The sequence below is a fragment of the Taudactylus pleione genome, unplaced genomic scaffold (assembly GCF_031769625.1).
Source record: "Taudactylus pleione unplaced genomic scaffold, aTauple2 ptg000053l, whole genome shotgun sequence".
Taxonomy (NCBI): Eukaryota; Metazoa; Chordata; class Amphibia; order Anura; family Myobatrachidae; genus Taudactylus; species Taudactylus pleione.
In genome coordinates, this window is record NW_028284455.1 from 41,520,905 (window position 1) to 41,537,301 (window position 16,397).

Here is a 16,397-nt window from a genome sequence, read left to right on the forward strand (position 1 = left end):
ACATCATCATGGACGCTCGCATAAACTTGGGTGCTAACCCACAGCTATGCGAGCATCCAGGAGGACGCACCAATAAAAAAAAAAAAACGCCCTGATTCAGAGCGGGCGCTCGTTCAGAGCGTCCGGCTCTGAATCAGGCCCTGTGCCAGTACATTACTGGTACAAAAATGGGTTGTGAAACCATACAATACTAATATATATTATTCTTGTATACAGAAACTCCTTCATCTCCACATTATCTTTCAACTGAAAAGTATAAGAAAGTGGCAATATACATTTATGAAAATGCTGGATCATTTATTATAAATTTATATTAATAGAGATTTGTGAAGTATGCACCACATTGATGCTACTCTCCGTGGCATAAATGTCAATAGACTTTTCATTTTACCTTAAAGCTTGTAGTTATTGATGCAAACTTGTTATCTGCGGTTTCTGGATTTCCTATCAAATAATCCCAGCTTGTAAACATTTTAAAGCTGAAATTGAAAGTCCCATCATCACTATCACCTGTGCTTTCATTGGCATTACTAGCCATTCTAGAAGACAAAACAGCAGTTTATTAATAAATCCAAAATAAAATCTTCAGCTTTTAAAGACATTTAAAACCAAAAATTCACAAATGTATGTTGCTCATTGTTTAAACTTAACTAAAACTATTGAGCATAGAAATTGGTTTCACCAGCTACGAAACCTTTGAAGAAAATTCTGTTGAATGAATGAATAAATAATTAATAACTAGTATTAAATAGAGATATTTATTGAAGCAACTTAAAATAAATTAGATAGGCAACCACTTTCAGCAGCAGCCTCCTAAAACAATAGGCCATACAGTATGAACCTTATATATCTTATATACATTTTGCAAGTATACAGCTAATAGAGAGGAACTTTCATTTTTGATAAAAGGGCTATTTTACATAGTATAGTAGTGGCATATCTGCTACCACTGAAATTGGTGTGGCCACAGCAAATACTGGAGAGCAGATCTCTTCTTATTATATACACATATGGTGCATGTGTCCTAGTTAGAGCTGCACATGGTTAGAAGAGGCCCTTGGAGATCCAAATGGTGTCACCTATGTCCAACCGCAAGGCAGCAAAAAAAAAATGATTGACAATAACCTGCAATTAATCTTATTTTAAAATTATTATTTTGTATTATTTGTGTGGCTTTTCCTTTTTAGTAGATCAGACTAAATAAATTAAAATTCTTGTTAAACTTAATTCCCTTTTAGTGTATTTAAAAATCTTTTCCTGTAGTAAGCTTGTAAAGTAGTTGTATTATTACGAATACTAACAAACGATATAGAGAAATAATAAAGGTGTGATAGAATAATTCTGAATGCAAAAGAGTTTAAATAATGGGTCAAATCAATCACATAAGTCTGAGATATGGCCAAAATATTGTTATTTTGTGTTTTCAACTATCCAAAACCAAAATTTAATTAAATTAACTAATCATTTTTTGTCCTCAAACTTCTTATTTGATCTATTTATTTTGTTACTTTACTAACTAGTAGACAATAAATGTAGATCTTTTTAAAATTATTTTCCAAGGTCCTGAAGAGATACTGGTGACAGCATTCATCATTATCCACAGAAAATGTTTAGTCACAGCACAGGCACTACATCAATTATAGTACATATCATTTTCAAATTTCTGTTTATGTATTGTACTGTTTTACATTTATTGATTTAAAAAAATGTTCCCTGATTTAAAATAACACAATTTGCATTGTGCATAACATAAGCACGCTTTCAAACAAAGTAGCCCATAAAATAATGATTACTTAAGATTAATACAGTGTCCTACATTATTAGCTAGGTTTCAGCATGCATACTCATATCAAATCTGAAATTAGAATAATAAAGGTTAGATTCATATAGTCTGTGTTATTACTTGTAAACAAATAATTTAGCAAATTACAAAATAGGCCCTTTTTTAATTATATTAAAATATTCATAGACAAACTAAAACATGAAATTGGAGAAAATAACATAAATAAGATGAATTGCTACACTGTAAGCAGTTGGTAGCACTATTTTTTCAGTTCAGTTAAGGTTTTGTTTCATCTTATAAGAGCAAGGGAAAAGAATTTGTGTAACAACTGCTAAATGAAATAACTAGGCAGAGAAGGGCTATGCTATAACTGAAGGTAGATTAACCTTAACCTGCATGCTCTGGACTCAAGTGATAAATAACAATCAAATCAATTACACATCTAGTTAGATCAACTTGATTGCCCTGACATTGGTGTTAAAGCTTTCGTGAACAACTGCTTGTGGCAACTGGATATTGTATGAAGTTGTAATTGAGAATAAATAACCGCAATACATGAGTTCTAGATTCTCAACCTATGACACGTATCCCAAAGGATACTGCAGTTACAGTATATTAAAGAGGTATTTCAGTCTTAAATATAAACTTAGAATAACATGAAGTGTATTATTAAATAATAAAACACACACAGTAATAATTGGGAGGAGTATTTTTAAAAACATTTAAATGCATAAGTGAACACATGTAGGTGCTACTTTGAATACACATGCATATATTAGTGGGTATTTGTTATGAATAAACACAATTGAAAATGTACATACAAAAATAAAAAAATTGAGCAACCCTGGCATAAGTAATATGGATGCCCCTATGCTAAATCTGAGTTAAGTAGTAGGCTAGATCTAGATAAAATGTTTACTAAGAATCTGAGGGGTCTTGCAATTCTTACATACACATTACAGTATACATATGAACACAAATTATCATAAAACAAAGCTTACACAAGTACAAGAACCACAAAACACGTAAACATTAAAATATAGAAGACATGATATTTTAAACTTAGAGAAGAAGACATTTTTGGAAGCCAAAAAAGGACTTTATACATTTTCGGGCTGAACATCATGTAAAAAAATAAAAGAAAAAACATAATTTGAGTAGAAAAAGGGACAGGAATATTTTTGTCAAATAGAGGGTGAAAGCCTTCAAAATAGGACCAATTGGAAAATATGGATATGTATTTATTTGGTATCTGCTATCTGAATGTGACAAAATAGTACACCATGATCGGGCCGGATTAACAATGGGGCGGTTGGAGTTGCAGCTCCAGGCCTCCCCATGAAAATAGGCCCACAAGACTAAGTGCCGGCAGTGTCACTATGCTCACCTGTCACCCGCGGTCCGCCCATCGTACTGCATGACACGCTTGCATTGGTGTACACACACGGGAAGTGATGGAGAGGTGCATGAGAGTGTGCAGGGCCATGCTGTGCTGCTGCACTGCTGCTCTCGGTGCTCTGCTTTGTGCGCTGTATGTAAGCGTTGCACAGAGAGAGGAGCAGCAGCATGCACAGCAGCGCCATCCTCCACTATCTGAGGAAGAGGCAGCCGCAGTTGCCAGAAGGCCGCTGACTTGGAAAGCACTGAGGTATTACGGGAGACAATGACAGGCAGCTGAGCAGCTCAGCGACAGCAGCATTGGTGAGTAATTTAATTACTGTCATTATTGTGCTTGACTCAAAAGTTTGAAGAAGAAATTACAGATGAGGCTCTTTCTATGTTGCACAAGTTACCTTTAGACAATAAAATCTGATTTAGTAGATGGTAATCAGAGTTTTGCAATGTATTATTGACTCTATGGGATGAGATTCTTTCCTCGTTTCCCAGTGTCTTTGATGGGGAGTTTTTGGGAGAGGGTTTTTACAGCACCAGCATGTTAATTAAAAGCATTGCCTGTCATGATAAAAACAGGAGGATATCAAGGCTTCTATGGCCAACATTATTCTTAACCACTTCCCTGGCATTTTCGCATGGGATGCAGCCACAGGCAGGTGGGTTTTTCTTTCCATGATCGCATTACATGCGACCGCATGCTCTGCTTCTCCCCCAGCCATCTCATCAGACTCACTGAGTCAGAGGAAGTAATTTCCTCTCCTGTGAAGGAGCTGAGCTGTGATGTCACCAGTCAGTTTGACCATTGACATCATGTGTCCACTTGTGCACCCCAGAATGTCTTTCAATCAGCATATAGGAGCAGGGGGCACAGAAGTACCCCTCTGAGCACTATATCCAAATCTGTGCACTCAGAGCATGCTTCCTGCTTAGAAGGGACACATCGGCTTAAAGTGTACTGGGGTGTTACGATGATAAAGGGGTATACTAGACACTCCCACAGTATGGTGCTAGACACCCCTAGGAAGATTATTAAATATGTTTTTAAATACTTGGGGAAGATGTACTAAGCCTAAGGTGTGTACACACTAGACGATATGCTCCCTGAGCGATATCGTCTAGTGTGTCCCCGGCAGGGTGTGCTCAATGTCGTTCATGACATTGAGCACACCCGCTGAAAGATATCATTAACGATATCGTTCAGCGCCGGGCTCTCTTCCCCCATTCCCCAACATGCATCAATATCGTTATCATTCAGTCGTCCACTTTAATCGCCCAGTGTGTGCCCACCATAAGAGAGAGAGAAATTGGAGAGAGATAAAGTAGCAGACAATCAGCTCCTAACTGTCATGTTACAGGCTGTTTATTAAAAATGACAGTTAGGAGCTGATTGGTTGGTAGTTTACTTCTCTCCACTTTATCACTCTCTAAGGCTTAGTACATCTACCCTGTATCATTTACCTTATTGATTCATTTAAAAAAAATCAACTATTTCGGAGACCTTTTTGAAAAAAATATTTGCCAGTTAAGTGGTTAAAAGACTCCTTGAAAGTCAGACATTCTCTGTGTATGTCTGGTTGCTTCATCCTGCCTTCACAATACCTTTTATATCTATAATAATGTACCAAGAACTATTTAATCCGATTATTTCATGAAATAAAAGAAGAGGATTGGTTGATGGTGATAACAGGCACAACTTATTTGAGTGTGACCATAATTGTAGTGGAGCAAGAAATGGGAAGTTCATGGCACAGTAGTGAGCTGGTGACAGGTTCTGGAATTATTTTGGAATGTGGATTACATGATGCTCCTTGAGATAGGGAATGTCTAGCAAGCGGAATGCACAGGCATCTTTCCTATAGCTTCTTTCCTTTCTACTGAGGAGCACTAGAAAATGGACTGGTACTGACAATAAGAAATGGGCAGGATTTCATTCTAGAGTAGTGCAGTGATATAATGTGCCACCATACACCTCTGCCCGCCTAGAAGAACTTCTCTGCGGTACTGATCACACCCCGCACCGCACACGATAGGACCTTCATAAATTTTAGCTCCAGCCCCACGTGGACATTAATATGGCACTGACCATGATTTGCCCAGTTAATTTCAGAAAACTGAACAGTCATCTGTTTTCATGTGTTGTCTTGTTCCTGATATCTGAGAAGGTGTTATGGATATCTTTAGAAATCTTCAGTAATCTGGTTAGGTCCTCTAGGCAAGGGGTGGGCAATGTGAAGTATTGCAGCTGCTGTGGAACTACACATCCCAGCATACCCTGCCACAGTTTTTCTGCTAATACTGTGACAATTCATGTTGGGATGTATAGTTCCACAGAAGCTGGAATGCCACTCTTGCTTTTCTTGCTCTAGGCAAAGATTGCTAGCTCTACCTAAAAGGACTTCAACATCTGACACCTGCAGAATAGAGCTGTGACAGGGCCATGAAGAGCGAACCATTGCTCTGGTACCGTAACCAAATAGTGTACTAAGGCAACACAGACATGAATAACATACTTTTCTAAAAGTCAGTTGTTACCAACATTTGGCTTTACCTTCCAATCACTCTTGTTTGATTCTCTAGACATTTCATCTGCCATTATAACTGAACATAATGATATTAAAATGAAACTGAAGTGTAAATATCCACATTAAAAAATGGGTTGGGAATGGGATGCCGGTGCTCGGGATCCGGGTGGTCAAAATCCTGATGCTGGCATCCCAACAGAATTAGGATACTAACACCTGTTGGTAGGTATCCTAACCCTCCCCCTCTCCCTACCCTTAACTCTAACTCTCCCTTCCCTGTGCCTAAACCTAACCTCCCCCTAGTGCCTAAACCTAACCTCCCCCTCTCCGCACCCTAACCCTCCCCCCTTAGTGCCTTACCCTAATGCTAGCCCTCCTCCTAACTCTGCTACTTACCTTTTGTTCTGCCACCGGTTGGGATGCCAGCACAAGGATTCTGACAGGGGTCAGGATTCTGGAGCCAGTATTCTAAGAGCTGGCACCCTATAACGCAGGATATTGACTGGATGCTGGTGCTCGGATATTGACCGCATCCACTATAAACAGCTCATACAAAGTATACAAAAATGAGTAGATACTGATATTTAGATCCAATAAAAAGTAAAAACAATAAAAACGCTGCACTGGTCAGTTGAACATACATAAAGAATAATTAGTTATACTGAGAATAGGATCCAGCAGGTATGTTTGTCATTGTCCCTACATAGAGAATAAATACAGGTTTGCAGTTGGTAAGTATTAGAAACAGTGACATCATCATGAAATGAAAAACTGTTGCCAGCTTGAATAATAAATAAACAGACTGAATTAAGCAATGGATGAAAATGCTTCTATTTTTATATTGTCTAGTTAAGGAAAATTCAGCCAAAAATGTACATTTACTTAGTTTCGTTACAGTATTTCCTAAATCCAGTCCCAACCAAAGTCTAATATAGGCCCTCATTCAGACCCGGACGCAAGTGGCCGTTCGTACGTTAGGCGAACGTAAAGAAATATTTAAATTCAGGCACACGCTCGTATTTTCGTTCGCATCAAAACATCCTCCCCAAACTCAGGCGACCCCTCCTCTAACTAACGAGCGTGCCAAATAGCGAGCGTACATCCCCGAAGTGGTTTGAAGGGAACGCACGCACTAGTACTACCCGGAAGTTGGCCTGAGACATTTCGATTAACTGCTCGTTTATTCTGCCTACCTCCCTCAATCGTAACATGCCAATCAATATATCAATTAGCTTAATTGTTTTTTTGTTTTTTTTTACACAATGCAATAAACTTTATTTATGTCCGTGTTTGTGTTTACCCCCAGAATACGTACGGCTTAAACATTCGCTTTTATTTGTCAAAATACATGTTAACCCCTATAAACTAATTGGTATATTTGTTTTTAGCCCCGCATATTTCATAGAGTTCATTTTTTAATGTAAATTTGCTTACGCATGTCACTGCATTAAGCCTATCATAAGTCTCCTCAGATTTCTGGCCCTGTCGAACACATGACTCATACACTAACCAATAGAATTGCTCCTGTTAATATCCTAAATACATTAGCCAATCAGAAAATTTTTGAGCACTTTATCAAAAATTATTTTTTGGCAAAACTCCATTGCCATCATGAGAGCCTCCGCATTCACCAGGCGCGAGCTGCTGGTGCTTACGGAGGTGATGGATCGGCGGATAACCAGCCAGCCTCCACCCATCACCAACCGGGAGAAGCGATCCGCATATGCGGAGGTTCGGGCCCGCCTGCGCACCTTCGGCTCACGCTGCCATATCGGGCAGCTGAAGCGCAGGTGGTCGGACCTGCAACGGCGGACGCCCCGCTTGCTGGCATGCTTTCGCATGCAGATCGCTGCGAGTAAGTTTAATGGATTGTAGTTTTCATGTTTGTCTTTGTGGCCCTAACTGCATGGCCATGTTTTCCGTGTCTTTCATCTTTATTCATTCTCCTCATATCTGCATGGCCATGTTTTCTGTGTCTTTCATCTTTATTCATTCTCCTCATATCTGCATGGCCATGTTTTCCGTGTCTTTCATCTTTATTCATTCTCCTCATATCTGCATGGCCATGTTTTCCGTGTCTTTCATCTTTATTCATTCTCCTCATATCTGCATGGCCATGTTTTCCCTGTCTTTCATCTTTATTCATTCTAATTTTTTTTTTGGGGGGGGGGGTTTGGGGGTGCATTTGAAATTGATTTTGTTTGCGGATTTGTGTTGGATCTAACCACAATTTGTTTACCATCTTTTAGGGGCCCAGCGAAGACTACGCCATCAGCGTCCCGCCAGACGGCGAGCACGGCCACTCTCCCCCACCCCCTGCCAACACTCCAACTCCACTCCTTCCCCTATTCCCCCCTCCTCCCCAGCCTTCCTACACCCTCAGCCTGATTTTTCTGGACTCCTTCCCCTCCGTCCCAATTCCCCCTCTCCTCCAACCACCCCTCTTCGAATGACCCCCTCCCCGGAGTCGGTCATTACACCGCCCCGATCTTTGGGGAATGGACCCACCTCCGAGGAGGACGATGGAGGGCCTTCTGTAGCTGGCGTTGGGTCTTCCGGTATGTTTTTTTTTGCTGTTTTTTTTCGACACAAACTGTTTGTTTTTTGTTTTTAATTTTATGGTTTTTGTTTGTTTAACACAAAAATAAGTGGTTTTGGTCATTTGCCGTAACCTGTTACTGCTGTTTTCAACATACACATAGCACACCTGTCTGAATTTGGACATAGGCCTTGTATTTTTGCCCTACACCATTTTAGTGTGATGAATTTTAATGCATTTTTTTTTTTTTTAAGTTTTTTTATGTGGTTTCACTATTGTTGTATTAATCCCCAATTTTTTCTCACCCACAGAGGAACAGAGGCTTCGGGCAAATTTAACAGGATGTGTGGCCCAGATGCACAGCCAAATCATCGGGGTGCTGGTGGTCCTTGACCGTATGTCGGTCCTCCTTAGGGAGTAGTTTTTTTTTTGTTCAACATTCTGTAAATAAATAGTTTTGTTTGAACTTACGTTCTGGCTCATTTGTTTTGTCCCAACCACATATTGTTTACCCTGACATAAGTATAGTGTTCCTGCAAGGATTTCACATTTGGGCCAATAAGAGTGTGTGTTGTATTTTTGGGTCAAACAGCCACAAGAAACACCTAACAGTACAAATCTGATTTCCCTTTTTTGGTGTAGTCACAATTAGATATTTCAACATTTTCCAGGTTCCTAGTTGGTGTGCAAGCAGCTTAGGGCAATATTACGAAGCAAAAGGATTGTACAGGCTTCCTTTTGGTGTTGGTTTGGACCCAGAATAAAGGAATCATTTTTGCACAAATGGCGTCAGTACTGGATTACCCCTTAGTCAAATGTTACATGTGTGAACCTGGTTACACTTGGTGGTAACGTTACAAAAAAGGGACAACATTTCGCTCTAAAAAAATTTATTACCAACATAACAGAAATTGCAAAGTGGTCACTCACAAACAAAACACACAGTGATAATCTCAAATACAACACATACCAAAAAAGAAACACCCAAAAAAAACAATCAAGAACTGGTTGACGAAGGACCATGCCAACATGATTCCACATATATGGCGTGGCAAGAAGTGTTCCCGAATATAGCCACAAAATATCCACATACAGGTTTTGTAAGGGTAGCAGGAAGTAGTCATCGTTGGAGTGCCAAAGATTATGTCAAAAAACAGAAGAGGGAGAAACAAATTAGCAAAAAATTAAATGCTCTCAAACAAACCCAACCACATTAGGTATCAACACTGGTTTTTTGCAAATAATTACCTAAAAAATCTGGCCACCACATCATCGCGTATGGCCCCCCCACATACTGACCTCCGACCAACCTCGGGGGGGCCATCCTCAGGTAAGGAATCCTCTGGCTGCATTGGGACACCACTCCTTATGGCGATGTTGTGAAATATCCCACACAGGACCACAATTTTCGAAACCATATCCGGCAAATACATGAGTTCGCCACCAGAGCGGTGGAGGCATCTGAATCGGCCTTTTAAAAGGCCGATACAGCGCTCCACCACTTGCCTGGTGGCAGTAAGTGCGGAATTATACTCACTTTGTGGCCCTGGTGTGGGAGCCAAATAAGGAGTGAGCAGCCAGGACGTGCAAGGGTAGCCACTGTCTCCTGTGAAAATGAAAAGACAACATCAGGCTCACTCTGTATGAAGCTTAACATTGTTATGTACTAAAGGTCTCCATTTACCCAGAAGCCATGCATCACCAGCTTGTAGGTTGGTTAATTTGTGCCATATCCCTGATTGCTGGATGACGAAGGAGTCATGTGCACTTCCTGGTAATTTTGCATTCAGGGACAGGATCTGGAGGGAGGCATCACATACCACCATTACATTGAGGGAGTGATAGTGTTTACGGTTTCTAAATATTGCCTCCAGCCATGCTGGAGGCTGAAGTGGTATGTGAGTACCATCCACAACCCCTATGATGTGTGGGAAGCCAGCTATTTGGTAAAAATTGGCCTTGGCCACACTAAGGGCACCCATATCCAAAGGCATTTGAATAAAATGATGGAGGTGCTTGAAAAGTGTCTCCATCACTGCCCTCAGGATCCGGGAAAAGGAGGATTGTGAGATGCCCGCCACTATTCCCACTGTTGTTTGGAACGATCCTGAGGCACAGAAATGGAACACCGCCATTAATTGCGTAAGTGATGGAATTGCTGTAGGACTGTCAATTTGCCGCTCAAGATCACTCTCTATTAATGAGAGAGTGTCTATGATGATTTTTGGAGGAAGACGGTATCATCTTAAAACCTCATCATCTGGCATTCCAAAAAGGGTGACACGTGTCCGAAATATCTGGGGCCTTGCACGCCTACGATGCCTACGCCTGGGACGAGATTGAGGTTGGTCGGCTTCCGGGAGCAGGGCCAGAACAATCCGACCCAAATCAACCTGAAATGACAACATTGGAAGGTCAGCCTTTTTACAACACCCAATAAAAATACATGTAACTTTGCTTTCAAATACCATCCAGTGATGCTTACATGCTGGGGTATTGTCATGATATGTTGTAACTGCAAATAATAACATCAAAAATATACATCATTTTATGCTGGCCATGTCATTATCACAAATTTAAGCAACACAAAACATAAAAGGGGACACACACACATTTGGCCCAAGAGCAAAATGACGTTACGCACACTACGCCAAATAGAGGCCAAATGTAATCAACCAATGCTCCAGGCGACAAAAAACATTATTAAGGGATGAATACACATTTCACAATGCGCTAATTAGTTCGCAAATACAGGGCACAATAGCAAGTAGTAAAAATGCGCTAATTAGTTCGCAAATACAGGGCACAATAGCAAGTAGTAAAAATGCGCTAATTAGTTCGCAAATACAGGGCACAATAGCAAGTAGTAAAAATGCGCTAATTAGTTCGCAAATACAGGGCACAATAGCAAGTAGTAAAAATGCGCTAATTAGATCGCAAATACAGGGCACAATAACGGCGGCCAAAAATATTAACAAAAAACACAGAGTTCGATTTGGCAAAAAACAACGTCACATGTGGAAGGCCAACCAAAGTTGCGTACAGACAAACAAGAACATTCCCTAAACAATTTAACACATGAACTTACCAAGAGCTAATATCTAAGAAACCGGTCCAAAATGTCTTTGGGGCAGAGCCAAAAAAAAACCTAAGAGAGATGAAATGACGAAAAAAAAATATTAGAAAAATCAACACCACAATGAGAGACAAATTGCCCCGAAGTTATACTTCCCCCAAACTTACCAAAACTGGAAACGATCCAAAAAACCAAAAGTGAAAAAAAAGGAACTGAAAACCAAGAAAAAACGCTAACACAAAAAAAATAAACAATAAACGCAATCTCCAAAACCAGCCAACAATCAACTCCAACCAATGTAACCTCCAACATTCAATAAACGCCACCTCGAGTCGAAATGCCACAACCCATAAATAGTGTTTAGTTTCCCGCCCAAATTAAGGAAGGATCAGAGGAACGCACAATCAATGATGCGGCCGCAAAATAAGGACGCATGTATAAATACGTCACAAGACAAAAACACAATTCTGGTGTATTTCTAGTTGGAACAACACACATGGATACAGACCAGGAAAACAATGGACAACAGTCCCACGGTAAGTATTTCATGCATTTTGACTCAATGATTAATTCTAAACATATTATTGTGCAAGTTGGGAATTTGAGATTTCTTCAAATTACCCCAAATAGGTGAGGAGGATGACATGGAAGAGGCTGCTGGGCCCTGTAATCTGGGCAAAGCTGCCAAAAAGAAAAGGCAGCCACAATTCACAAGAAAGGAGATGGAGGTTTTGATTCAGAAGTGTGTGGACATCCTGCCACAGGCAGACAGGAATATGAGTGCAAGCCAGAAGTGGAGAATGTGGGAAGAGGTAGCCGTGGAGGTCAATAGGGTGGGGGATTATGTCCGTCTAGCCCGGGATGTCAAACGGCGGTAAGTAAACACTTGACCACCCTAAAACCAACAACCCAATCAAATAAAAAGTAATGGTTCCAATTTAACCCACAGATGGCAAGACTTCAAATATCGGCTGAAACAAAAAATGGCACACAGGGCTAGGCATGCAAGGGGGACAGGTGGAGGTCCCACCCCTGTGTCATTGGAGTTTACAGATTTAGAAGAGCTGGCACAGGGGTGTGTGCAGCCTGTGGAGGTGTTTGGCGTGTCCAACATGGATACGGACATGCCAGACTTTGCAGCTCCTCATGTTGTCCCAGGTAAATGTTGTGATGTCACCAACTGTGAAATGTTATTGTGCCAATATGTAGATTCTAATGTGAGTCTTTTCTCATTTTTCCAACAGAGACACAGGCGGATGAGTCTGCTCCAGAGGGGAGCCTTGGCCGCAGAATTTCTGCTGGCTCTGCAGGGGAGGAACCAGTACATCCGGCTGAGGACCCTGCAGAAGCCAGTCCAGGGCAATCCCCCTCGCAGGCAGTGTCCCTCCTCACAGAACTCAATTTAAAATCGGATTTCCATACGGAGATTCTGCAGAGGATGGACGCCAGTCTAGTACGGGTGGCTGAGGCCCTGGAGCAAAATGCTGCGGCCAACGTGACCACTGGTCAGGCCCTGGCGGAAAATACCAGGGCCAACATCCGCATCGCCACTGCCCTGGAGCAGCTCGTTCGCCAGCACATGGTGGAGCCGACCTCCCTTCCTGCCGGAACATCAGGATCCTCCACCTCTGGCACAACATCAGCCAATCCTCCAAATGTGCCTAGCCCTGTGCCTAGTCCAGAGGCCACAACATCTGCCTCTGGACAGGCCAGCCCGATGACATCCCGGACCCGGTCTGGCGCCCTCCCTCCCCCAGCCAAACGGGCGAAAAAACGGTGACACCATTGGCTACTTTTCCCACACTCCTTCTGTGCTTGCCTCATATTCCTTTCTGGCCAAAACTTCCCTCTCCTTTCTTGTGAATTGTTTTTAATTTTTACATTTACGTTTATTCAAAAATTATTGTTTGCACAATTAATAAATATTGTGGAACACTGCCCAAAATGTTGTAGTTCAATATGTTTTTTTTTTATGGGTGGATACAAATACATTTTGCAGAAATGTACGACTTTGTATTCTGACATTCTTTACAAAATGGGTTACTTTTAATCCGGGCCCACAAGCCAACAACATTCAAAAACACAAATTACACATTGTAAAAAAAGTGCTCGTTAAGGAACGTTTTAAACATTACCTAAGGAGTAAAAAACACCTTGCAAACACAAAATGAGGGACCAAACCTAAACATGATGACATTATTGTTACAATAGTCCAAAAACAAACACATTGCGGCCAAAATACACCCCCACAAATGTACGCTAATTGATTGTGTAATCCTGACATTAGCAGCTATGATTTCCACCTGCGTTCGGTTTTGTGCTATCCAAAAAGACTGCTTTCCAAACACATACCAAGCCGGTTTTCAATCCAACACTAATTGAGTTTCTGACAAGCCCGTGATTAATCGATGCAACATCGTGGAGTGCCGGGACGGAGGAGAAGGCCATCGCCACTGTGGTCGAGTTATCCAGCCCCTAAGCTGTGCGAGCATTTTGAAGGGAAAGAGGATCATCCAGTGACGTATGAGTTTGTACGAACACATTTGACATTCGCATTTGTTAATGTATGTACGCCCCAAAAACGCCTCGCCACGCCTGCGTTTTTCGATCTCCACCCCCGTCAACGCCCAAAAACCGCCTGTTCTGTCAATCACATTTGACATGTCACTTCCTGTATGCTATTTGACGAACGAGACAAAAAAAACTCGCAATCAGCCGTACGCACATGCGCAGTGTAACAACGGCGCATGCGCGGTTAGTCAACATCGGAACGCAACGAGCGTACTGCCTCTAACGAACGGCTCTGAATCAGGGCCATAGTCTGCACTTTTTTCTTCTACCAAATATACATGCTGCTGTTTATGCTTCTCTCTGTGAATTTTCAATTCATATTACTGGAAAGTTAAAAGAAGCCCTCCTTAGTAGGAGAGAGAAGTGCAGTGCTTGGACCAGCCTGCTATGCTGGGGGAACACAGGGCCTGATTCAGACCCGCTCGCGAGCGCTGAGCGCTCGCAAGCGGGTTGATGTTGCCCTAGTGCGCATGCGCACGATTGAGGGAGCTCCGTAGTACGCATGCGCGAGACCCGAATAGCGATGGCCAAGCCGTCGCTATCGGTCTCACACCAAAGGGGGCGTGCTGTCAATGGTGAGTGACAGCGCACCCCCTTTGGTGGGTGTGCCGGGGGCGTTGCTGCCCAGACTGAGGCGTTCCCATGGGAATGCCTACCGTCTGGGGCCGGCCCCACTGACATCACTAGTGATGTCAGTGGGAGTGCATTTGGCTCTATCAGAGCTAACAGCACTCCGAGCTTGTGGCAGACGAGACCCTACCGCAAGGGTCTCATCGCAAGCCCGATGGTCGCGATGGTCTTTTTGGCCACTCGCATAAGCTGTGGGTGGTCACCCACAGCTATGCGAGCAGCCAGGAGGCCACTACAATAATAGGTAGGACGGCCCTGATTCAGAGCGAGCACTCTTGTCAGAGCGTCCGGCTCTGAATCAGGCCCACAGCCCCAAAGGCATGTAGAACTATATATGTTATCATGTCTTTGAGAATTCCACATGACACTAGATTGTATTCCTTTAATATTATGATTACCGATGAGACAATGAAAATTATGGCTCATAGCGCATCATTAAACATATTTCTTGAAAAAAATGAATAAAGCAGAATGTAATTGCTGGAAACAAATGATCCAATTATAGCAAGTTTGTACAATACAGACAAAGGGTACATCTGCCCTTTAATGTAAGTTAAATGCTCATAACATTAGACAGCAATTGCATAGCAGCCAGAAAAAAACATTCTGCATAGCTATAAATAGTTAATATTTTCAATCTATAACATGACATTTTAGTAGTTGATGTTTGCACTATAAATTAGGCCTTTGGTAAAATTTATAACAATGATTAGGAATCTAACAATAACTGTTCTTGGCCAGTCATTTGTTTGCCAATGCCGGTGCAGGTCTAATTTGGCTTAGCTTAGGCTATTTACAGCTATTTAAAGACACTGTGTTTTTCTAACTACCCCCTAGTTACCATCCCCAAATGCTGACTACCTGTCACTCACCTTGTGAGTGGGTCCTCTATGCGTGCATGATTGCAGTCAGGGCAAGCTCCACAGCTAATAGCGCCCTGTGCCGGCCAAGTGCTCTGTGCTCCTTATTGGACCGAAATTGGAGGCATGGCATAATTACCATAGGCCACGCCTCCTCACGTGACGTTATCTGAGGGGCGTGCCTGCATGGCAAGCCTCCAAATATCGTCAGGCTGGGCGGAGCCTCACTAGCTGGGCTTCCCCCAGCCCTCTCACGGCACTGAATGGATACCGCACGCATGTGCGCAGCATCCATTCAGACTCTGGGGTCCCGGCACTGCTACACAGCTGCAGGTGGGGGTCCACAACCCCCCGATTTGACCACCCGCGAGCCACTTCGGCCAACAGATGGAACAGTGGGACAGCACTGCCCTGCTGAAATTGGGATGCTGGTGAAGGATGCGCCCTTTATGGGTGGTGCCCCTGTTCGATCGCTCAGGTCGAACGCCCCTAGAGCCAGCCCTGATTGCAGTGCAATCACTCATGTGCTCAGTGAAGCATTCACACATGGGCATTAGCAAACAATCACTCGATCTGTGTAAAAAATAACCATTGAACCTGTCTCTTAATCAGGACCAAAGCACAGTTTGTGTGAGCTTCTATAGGATCGGGAGGTCCGGCCGACAAATATTAAACAGAACATAAGATGCGATCCCGATCATTGCAGGAGCATTAAAAGCTTTTATTGGCTAACGCTCCTGCAATGGTAGAGCATACACACCTATACAATCGTCGGCCAGATTATCTGATATCAGGTGATCTGTGCCAGGATTGTATAGGTGTGTACCGAACTTTAGGATGCCGTCCCTTGGGGTAGATGGGTGCACTTTCACACAGCAGCCACTTAGTAGCACACCAGTACAGGGCCTTGGTACATGTATCTGCAGCAAGTTTTATTTTCAGCATAAAGATAAATAAAAAATAAATGATAAACCTAGCCTGTCCAACTTTAACTAAACAAAATGAATCCCTCTCTTAGAAG

At 42.2% G+C, this 16,397-nt stretch overlaps 1 protein-coding gene across 1 annotated transcript in view; it reads right to left on the bottom strand.

The window, feature by feature from the left end:
* The window catches only part of LOC148535402 (transmembrane channel-like protein 2), a 155,272-nt gene that overhangs the window by 54,742 nt on the left and 84,133 nt on the right, over positions 1 to 16,397 (bottom strand). The window contains exon 10 of the mRNA XM_088462677.1: positions 392 to 539. Coding sequence (XP_088318803.1) covers positions 392 to 539 — 148 coding nt within the window. The remainder of the gene's footprint in view (positions 1 to 391; positions 540 to 16,397) is intronic.